At 35.6% G+C, this 10,405-nt stretch overlaps 1 protein-coding gene across 2 annotated transcripts in view; it reads left to right on the top strand.

Moving 5' to 3' along the window:
* The window catches only part of LOC108965735 (neuropeptides capa receptor), a 53,128-nt gene that overhangs the window by 20,825 nt on the left and 21,898 nt on the right, over positions 1-10,405 (top strand). For both annotated transcript variants that reach the window (XM_018928325.1, XM_018928326.1), the window contains 4 exons: positions 6,175-6,265; positions 6,472-6,671; positions 6,832-7,002; positions 7,274-7,345. In XM_018928325.1, the coding sequence (XP_018783870.1) occupies positions 6,175-6,265; positions 6,472-6,671; positions 6,832-7,002; positions 7,274-7,345 (534 nt within the window). The remainder of the gene's footprint in view (positions 1-6,174; positions 6,266-6,471; positions 6,672-6,831; positions 7,003-7,273; positions 7,346-10,405) is intronic.

Raw genomic sequence — 10,405 nt, forward strand, 5'->3', positions numbered from 1 at the left:
CTGTGATTTAACACCATTAGACTACTTCTTGAGCGGAAATTTGAAGTCATTCGTCTTTAGAAATGAACGGCATCCTTTTCAAGATTTAGAAGTCAATACCAAAATTAATGAGAAACTGCTCCAATCACCACAAATCCAAAATGACAGTGTTTTCAAAGCTTACATCTTCACATAGAAATCACTCCTCTTGAGTCGTGACTCTTGTCATACAATTTTAGTGTTCCATATTAACATTTTACATAAATTACAATATGCCATATCGTAAAGTTGCCGTTACGAGATTTAACCTTTTGAAATGTGAATTAGCACAGTGATTGCCTGAATATGAGAAGAAGTTCAAGGTGACTGACACTCTCCCAAGTCAATAAATTTCAATAAAGCACTTATTGCACTTATTACTTCCGTAAAAAGCCATTACGCTTAAATTGTCATAAATGGAGAAGTGTGAAGTTTTTGTCATTCACGCAAAGAAGTAGTTTGGGCACGTAGATTGTAATGAAAGAGTATGGGAAAAGWTATTCGAAGGTTGGAGACATTTTCGTTTTCTACTTCTTGGGAGTAATAATTAATTAATATCATTATTTGTAGCGCTTTTAATAGTAAAGTTTCACCAAAATTTCTGCAAATTTTATGATTTCCGAACTCTGTACGTTTGACAAATATTTTGTAACATTTACCACAGTTGAGTTGGATGCGTATATTAGAAACAAGATTCCATTGGCTAGCATATGGATAGCACAGCACGCCTTTACGAAGGATTCATCCATAGAGACTGCACTTCACTCTCTAACCTTAAACATAGCGAGAGCTCTAGAGCATAAGGAATATGCCCTAATCGGCWTTCTTGACGTAAACACAGCGTTTAMAATTGTTTWCAATGGCGCACTCGTTAAYTGTAGCAGCCCGCATAAAGCTCGCCATCATAGCATAGATAAAAGCTATGCTGAGCTGCAACAAGATTAATGCAGGGTGGAAAGTATCTAGATTTCTCCGTTTAACGCAAACTGGAACTACTCAGGAATTTCTCTTTCGCCTCTCCTGCGGTCACTTATRGCAAATGAGCTTCTGGAAATTTTTAAAGAAAGGACACCCAAGCCAAGACAGGCGTATCTTGTTTTAGGATGCTTTGTTGTTGTGTGTCTCATACTAGAAACGTTTGGTGCGAATACCGCTCTCTTTGTAACGGGAACAATAATAACCACTCCTACGGCTGTGCTGAAAGGATACAGCTAATAACGCGGGAAGTGACATGAAGACATTAATAAGGACATAGTTAGACAAGGAGCAATTAAAACCACAATACCGCATCGCATTGTATCAGCTAATGTCCGTAGAAATAAGGTGGCGATATATTATATGTAGAGGCTGCCCGAAAGCGGGTTCCAGGCTACAAGTGCTTTCCGGGATACAAAAAAGCTGATAAGATTGGCAAAGGACTCATCTGTCTGGTTATCGAACCAGTTTAAAAAACATGCAAGTCGCTAAAAACGATACACAATASAATTTTTGAAAGAAATGACAGACGGATCACGGCAATATAGAATGCCTTATAGGTATGAGGAGCGCCAAGACCATGTGCAAGGAACGGCATTCATGCTTTTTACTTACATGGTCACGTAAAGGCTGCGTTGACGTCTTACATCGTACATAGTCCATATGGCATTTACGTCTACCTACTTGCCAATATGTATAACCTAACCTATCGCAATATAAGCTAACCTGATCTTATACCATTGAATTTGTTTAAGAGGTTCCAAATCAATTTCATAACCTTAATAAAGGACTTTTGAATAACCTGTGTTTGTATTGTTTTTAGTTTTAATTTTTAAGAAGTTAGATGGGTTCCTCGGGTAAAAAACAGTCTTTCTTTAAAAACTTTGTTTTTCATACAAAATCTGAAATATTTTATTAGAATTTTTTATTGTTACAAATATACGCTATAACAAAGACCTTCTGAAATTTTTGGAACAAAATATTTCAAAGTCGGCCATTGCGACGACATTTCCGGTGACCCTTCGAAAAAAGATGCGCCCCCGTTGGCAAGAAAATACTTCACAGGATCATATAAGTAAAAAAATACGTGTTTTATTGAAAACCTTCACTTAGAACTTTGACGAAAGAAAAAAACTGAAAATTTTATTTTCGGCAGACATTTTTACAAAAAAATATAAATTTCAGTGAAAACATTTGTTTTATAATAATTGTAATCGAAATCAAATAATTTTTCATGCAAGTTTTTAGAAATTGTATCACACAGACCTGTGCAAAATTTCATGAAGATCGGGTAAGTAGTTCTCGAGAAATCTTTCTCACCAAAAACACAATTTCAAGAAAACGCGTTTAAAACCTAAGCCTAGCTAGTCTCAAGATCACATATTATCAAGGCTGTATCTCCGAAACCAWTACTCGGATCAACTTGACAATTTGGGACAATACTCTGGAAATGCTGTAGAATTTAATGAGAAAAAAAATTCAAAGCTATCAATAAATAAATAAATAGAGAATATCCGCAGAAATTTTGCACATTGAGCTACTACACGATATACTATATGTCACACAAACTTATAAAAATCCAAATCAAAATAAATTGATATTTATACTATATTATACTACAAGTATAAGAAATGTACCGTCCGTATAAAGTGTGAATAGCTAACGGTTAACGGTTTTATATGTAAAAGCTCATAAAGCTTTGGTATAAATTATCTGTCTACCTTTCCACGCGGCACACGCTTCCTCCGGCGACAGCTGCCACATTTCTGTCTTTTTCAACCTCGGTTTTGAAATCTTCACCTATTTCTAATGCAAATTAATGCTACGATTTTATAACTCAACACACCAAATAAAGAGTACTAAATTAATATAATAAGAAGTGCGAGATAAAGCAAAGCAAAGTGTGGTAAACTGGATCAGTATCGAGTCAATTGACCCAAATTCTTAGTCTTTTTCCMATTTTTCAAAAGTAACTGTTTTTACGCTCGTATAGTAAAAACGTGTAAAACCCTTTCTTTTAAGTTTTCAACTTTTCTAAAGTTTTACCAAAAGTAATACGCAAAAATAAAATAAAAAAACTGGTATCTAAAAACATGAGCGCGATGAAGTAAATCATACTAGAACTAACGTAAAAAAGACTAYTTTGAGTTGTGAAGCTTTAGCGATTAATATTCAAAAGGCACACGAATGAACTACACATGACATGAACCGTAAGCAAGTGTTCACCTTAAATTATACACATGAATACGGCGTTGTTGTAAAGTGGCTAGCGTAATCTCACTTGAATGCCACGACGACGGGATACTGAGGACATAAAGAAGCCGTAAAACTATTCAGTGTTAAAGAAAATGCACTCGTATTTACATACGCATGTTTATATAAACTCCTATAAATGYACTTTCCCTACAATGAAACATCAAATAGTAAGAGAAGAAACAGAAGAAACTGGTTGAACAAGAAATAGACAGAGTTGCATTAAACTCACATATATGATTTCAATATTTGTTTAAAAAAAAATTTTTTTTTTTTTTTGTTTATAAAACCAGGGAGAATATTGTCTTATACACCATATAGTATATTGGAGAAAAGTAGTATTTTTTAAATCATACATTTATTTTTATTATCCCAGCATAACATTTCGTCTATAATAAATGTCTGTGCTTTAAAGACAAATTAAAATTTTTCATTGACCCACCTAATCAGCTGACTAGTCCAACTAGCGGTTCATACTTATGAGAAAGCATTTTTTCAGGATATATATGTGACCAGGTCTACGAAAAGGGAGCTAACGTGCGGAAACTAGTTTTCTGGCAAACAGCTGTTAAAAATAAACAACTCGTTTCGTCAGTTTCTCGTTATCCAATTAATTGTTCTCCTTTCCAGAGGCTTCGAGGACGTCCAGTAAGTGTTGCTTTTGGTTATAGTTCATCGTGTAAGTTGCTAGTGTGGAACACTGAACCCCTTTCCGTAGACCAGGTCACATATATAGGTGCCTATGAACCTATTAAAACAACTGTAAGTGTAGTCGTCAAAGCAAGTGCCTKCAAATATTGCCTCAAGGCGAAGAGTAAAAAATATTCAAAGTGGACTATAAAAGCATGAAAACACACTCATATAATACATACATATACATATGTAGTATATAAGACTCGTACAATAAGTACATAACCACACATACTTATTCAGAAACGGTAACAAGTACGTAGGCTTTTACCGCAAGTTTTTCTACCCTGAGTTGCTTTCCGGTTCATGCACCTTTATCTTTATATTCGTCATATGTTAGGGTTTGATAGACTTCCTTGCTTTACTTTGGACGATTTTGCTGTTTTTTTTTAACTTTAAAAATATTTTAATAGAATTAAATTTTAAGGTTTCGGTATACTAACAACCTGGCAGTTACTGTCACCAGCTATAAAGGTTGATCCCTTTTGTGGTGGAATGGGGAGGGTCTATTATCATTCGAAAGCACTTTCTTTGGCACTTATCCGTGCAGGTTATCTCTGTCAAATGTTGGCCCCGGCTGTATCTTAGGTGGTAAATCCGTTGAGTACAATTTTARATGACTCGTTCGAGAATTTCAATTGGTACCTGGCGAATGACACGCATAATGTTTTGCTCCAAAGCCTGAATCGAAGCGAGAATGCCCACTTAGGACCATAAATCTTCCCACAGGAAAAACTGTAAAAGGGTGCAATCTGCGCCTTGAAACGTTCTCCATCGAATGTTGGGATGTGTGGAAAGTGGCGTAATCTTATAGAAACCAAATGTTGCTGGTCATTTGAAGATCAGGCATCAAATAKTCGGTWACCATATCGYGATAACGGTCGCCTTTGATGGTTACGTTTTCACCGGCACAATTTTTGAAGAAATATGTTGCTGTTGTTGTTTTTTCTGGATGAAATGGCAGCTCTTGAAGCTTCAGGTTACTCTTCATCCCAAATGCGGTACTTKTGCTTRTTTACATACCCATTRAGCAAGAAATTGACCTAATCGTTGAACAACATTGGGGTCAAAAACGTGGAGTCTTCTTGGAACATACTCGTATAGTAAAGCGRTGTCSCTTGTGAAGGTTGAGCGGCTTCATATCGTGTACAAACTGTATTTAATTTATGATAGCGACGTAAAATGCACCAAAGCGTTCCATACRTCAGTCCAAGTTACTATGAACGGCACAGATTCGACTCACCACTGTCTCTGTGTACTCTCTCAGCTAAAGCTGCTTTATTTTMTTTACTGCGAGCTRGACGTGTTCTATTCTGGGTCWCAAKATGGGTGATTGTGTTGCGAATAGTATGCTTTCAGAGTGCTAATTATGGTGACCATAATTTGAGCGAAGCGCTCGAAACACATTCTTTACAGAACGTGAATTTTCGTATAAAAGTTAAACGATTTGTAAACGTTGTTCAACGTAAGTCTTTCCATGATAAAATRCCAAACAATATTGATCAAAAATAACATGACAACTTGACACAACTCASGCGTGATCTGTCGAAAATAAGCTATTGGAAACATTACTTCTACTTAACAGAGCTGCGAGTAAAAAATGAATTGAACAATCGAAAAACTTATATGCTAGCAGTATGCTACTTCTTCAGAGAATTTCGGCATGATGAATAGCTTTGCRTTACTCTTTTAACTTCAAATTCAAAGAAAATATTGTCATAAAAATATTCAGAAACCGCGAACTTTACATTACAGAATTACAACATTTTTTGACGTGACATTTATTTGACAGGTTTTCTAATTTAAATCTTTAGAACTACGCTTAGTTGTCCGAAGTCTACTGAGACTTATTATCTTTCCTGAACGTATTGTGCACATAAATTTTAGGCGCTGTTTGTCAATTGCTTAGCGCGTGATTTACGAGMTTACAGCACTGACCCGCCTTGGACCGCAAAAATGCAAATTTTTTATTGATTTAATTTATTGAATTGTATTGACGGGTATAATTTATGTGAAAGCTTTCCAAAATGAGCATATGTTATATGCAGATACATACTTATGTGGATGTCAAAACAGCTGAAGTTGGAAAATGTTAAGGATTATTTTAATTTGAAGTTCGCAAAAGCGCAAGCGGGAGCCCTTTGGCTGGCTTCAAACATTTATCGAGCTTTGAGAACGCCAATTTAACATAAATTTCATAACAAAAGAACTTTAACGTTAATTTTTGTTTGCTTCCAGGTTTGCCCGCAGAAATATTCCTGTACTGGCATCAATATCCCTACCTATTTGGACTTCCCTTCTGCAAGATACGCGCATTCATCTCAGAAGCGTAAGTAGCCGCCTTTGTGCCTTTGGTATTATCAGTGAAACATTATTTTATTTATTTGTTTAATGCCGATGAATGTTAAATGTCCTCCTGCGGCAATATTTTCATTTCATTCCATTCATTGCCTTTATATAATACACTCACCATCATTATTATTATTGTTGTAATTGCTGCTATTGTGGTTATTATTTTTACTTTACCATTGACAGTTCGACGTACGTCTCCGTACTCACAATCGTCGCCTTCTCCATGGAGCGCTTTCTCGCCATTTGCCACCCCCTGCATTTGACCGCGATGAGCGGCTTTAAGCGCGCAGTTCGCATTATAGCCGCACTTTGGATTCTCAGCTTGTTAGGCGCCATACCCTTCGGCCTGCTCACGGATATTCAATACTTGAATTATCCTTTAAGTAAGCATATAATTTATTTGTTCGTGTTTGTTTTGAAAATTTAACATTTAACACTGACAGTCTCAGTAAACAATTTGAGAATTTCAATTCAATTACGCACTTAACTCTCGACATAATTATAACTTAAACTTTTTGCTTTCCTTCCTTCCGCTTCGAAAAGCTGAGACGACAATACCGGAGTCCGCGTTCTGCAGCATGTCGCACTACCCTGAAGAATTTCCACTGTTCGAGATCTCATTCTGCTTCTTCTTCGTCATACCGATGCTGCTGATAATCATCTTGTATGGCAAGATGGGCGCACASATACGTTTCAGCACGACACTGCAGTTGGGTGAGTAAGCGTTTCGGTATTTTAAATTGATGGATTTAAAGTCTGTATGTGCATTACATTGTAAGGTAAGCTTACTTGATGAGCTTATAAAGAAGATATTGTGCTAGAATAAGCGAGGGCAGTACCCTTGCCCTTATATTAACATTATCTTTTTATACCCAGTCAGTGGCTGTACTGGATTATTGCTCAAATCAAAGACAGTATTAAATGACCTCCGACACAAGAAGCACCTTAACATTAACCCCTTCTTTTATCTTCTTCCTTTCTCTAGGCGTTCAACAGGGCTCTATGCACCGTGAATCTCGACATCAGCAGTCACGCAAAGCTGTAATACGCATGTTGGGTAAGTCAAATTTCTCTGCTACCTTATTTTCACAATTTACCTAGTGCCTAACAATTAAAGAGACATTTAATGAAAATGAATATGAAATGGCAAAGGGTATTGGCGTTGTAGAAAGCCATCGGAGGTAGAGCGATTATATTATATAACATAGCCATGTATGAAAAGAAAATATAATGTGGAAAATTAATCATTAAAGAAAATGCCTTAAGCATTTAGACTGATTTGCTTATAAATTTTCGAAAGGGAAAGTCCAAAAAAACAACAGAAGAAACTTTAACTTTGGTTGCACCGATGCTGAGGCACTCTATACAAATGAATAGTATCCAAGCTAAATAATATATTTGGAAATTATAGCGCTATCTTGGACAATAATCCTTGCCGAATGACAGCTATATTCTATATCCATTTTTGAAGCATACTTGTATATAAAATTTGTACATATTTTTTAGCGAAGCTGTTAGGAAATGTGTAAGCATGAAATTATATATATATTTTTCTAAAGTACCTGTATAGAACACAGCGCTTCATATTGTGGAACTTTAACTGAAAGTTAACCTCGTAACATACGGTATCATCCTTCATGTTCTAACCAAAAATAATTCATAAGGGCTTGATTATTAAATTGTATTCTAGTCCAGATCCCCAAATTTTTTATATCTATAGAAGAGTACACAAAATGAATGCATAAATGAAAACTTTAATTTTGAAAAGGTGGTGTACTCGTCTAAAAATATAACACAATGATGGATTCTTGATTGGAATGAATTTTATTATCTTAAGTGGGTCAGTGGGGTTTCCCGGGTAAAAAACAGCATTTTTTCTAGAATTGTATCTTCATATAAAAAACGATTTTTTATTTATTTAAATTTTTGAACACACCTCAAGCAAAGAATATTCTTGTACTTTGAAGCTTTATATAAAACCCTATGTAAACGCATACCCTTTGTAAAAAGTACGAAAAATAGTAGATTCAACACAGTGTAGTCTTCTGCACAATGACGCTTTATACCTCCATATGTGGCACAAGTGCGTTTGGGCTTACGCTAAGCAATGCTAAATATCCATAGAACATGTTTGCAGTGGAAAAGTCGACTGAGTGGCACTTCAACTCAGCTCACAGTGCCACAAGTGCGTCTGCCACAGCACTTACACACATAAATACCGGTAAATAGAGATGTATGTAGGTATGTAAAAAGTGTCTGCATAAGACAGTTTTATTTACATTGGGATATCAGACACTATGTGTATTAAAGTTGTGTTTCTAACTAAAGTTAGATGTCCTTGAACTATTTTTACCAAAGTGATGACGTTTTACGCGAGATATGTTGTATGTAGGAACAAGATACATTTACATTGCGTATATATACATATATGCTACAATCGWGCATGAGTTTTCATATATGATCATGTTTGTCGGTCAAGAACAAGTCCAAATTTGGACTGAAACAACAAAATTGTTTAAAATTGCTTAAAGGACTTTTTTCTGCAGAGCAATATTGAGAAATTCTGACCTTTTAGAGAGTCTCAGCTTTACTATATAAGAAAAAAGTGTAATGCTTGTAGCGGTTGAAACACAAGCGCCATTTCCCATAACTCTAGTATAATGACCCGCTTCCTTATCCATTCTTGCGAAAGCAGAAATAACGACGCGGTCAATGATATCAATCTCATCGGCGGACGCCAGCAGTTGTACACTCTTATGGAARATAATACCTTCCCTATTTAGTTCTACAGCTCGTATTATTTTCACCAAGAGCAGATTGAAGAAGTCGAACGATAGGAGTTCCCCTTGTTTTCAAACCTTTTATGACATCATACGGCTCGGAAAGGTCGTTTCCGATTCTGACAGAGATTTTGATATTGCTCAACGTCAGTTAACACAGCCGTATTAGTTTTGCGGGGTTATCAAATTCGAACTTCGCGGCTTAAAGGCAGCTCCTTTTCGTGCCGTCAAAAGMAGCTTTGAAATCGACGAAGAGGTGGTGCGTATCGATTTTCTTTTTCAAGATTTGGCGCATGATGAATATCTGGTCAGTTGTTGATTTGACAGGTCTAAAGCCACAATGATAAGGTTCAATCAGTTTGTTGACGGTGTGCTTTAATGTTTCACACAATACGATCCATACAACCTTATAAGCGATGTTGAAGAGGCTTACACTTAGTTGGCGCAAATATTAAGTGCCTTAGTAAATGTGGGGTGATACTTCGAAAAGATATCAGGTGGCTCACTTAAGAAGTTTTTGGGTAACACAAAGTACAAATGTCTATCCAATTGAAATTGTAGCCCAATTTAAATTGGGCACTATTGAAAATTTGGGAACAAGTGATTGCTTATTATACTCCGTTTATTCCGAACTCACACGTTCTCTTCTTTCAGACTTTAAGCCTGCTCGATATGCTTTTTCCGTGCGTATTCTGTTTATTTGCTTCTTTAAATGAGGCGGACAAAATTTTACGTGTGAATGTATGTTAACGTGCTTACATACGTACATACTTATGTATATATAAGTACCACATGTTTATATATTGTCTTTTTTCGTTCAACTAGACCCAAATTGAAACTTTCAGACAACAACTAKAAAGTCTCAAGGTCTTACACAAACATTTTATTGTCAACCGCCRTCCTGTTTGTGGCTACTAGACAGAGAAGAGCATTGCGTGGTAGGCACATTTGTTTAGATATAACATACATATACCATAGGTACGAGTATACCCAWGTAATATATATGGATGCATGCTTTACTTATGGACGTATGTATGTACTCTACAGTATATATATACAGAGTTGACAGCTAATTATTTTAACGTAAATTAAATTATTTTCGAATAAATCACTTATTTTTACCGTTTTTTCACTCATTTTATTGAAACTTACATTACGTTTAAAGTTTAATTAATTTTTTTTTTTTTTTTTTTTTGAAGATTTTCGACCATCAAGATCTATGTGATTTATTTTGGTTACAGCGCTCCAAACAATATAATTCCATTTATTTGTTGTTCAAGATTAATAAACATTGGAAAAATCGACACGTTGTTTACTATGAATTTTAGTGAGACTCT

This window comes from Bactrocera latifrons, unplaced genomic scaffold (genome assembly GCF_001853355.1).
Source record: "Bactrocera latifrons isolate USDA-ARS-PBARC rearing strain unplaced genomic scaffold, ASM185335v1 scaffold_147, whole genome shotgun sequence".
NCBI lineage: Eukaryota > Metazoa > Arthropoda > Insecta > Diptera > Tephritidae > Bactrocera > Bactrocera latifrons.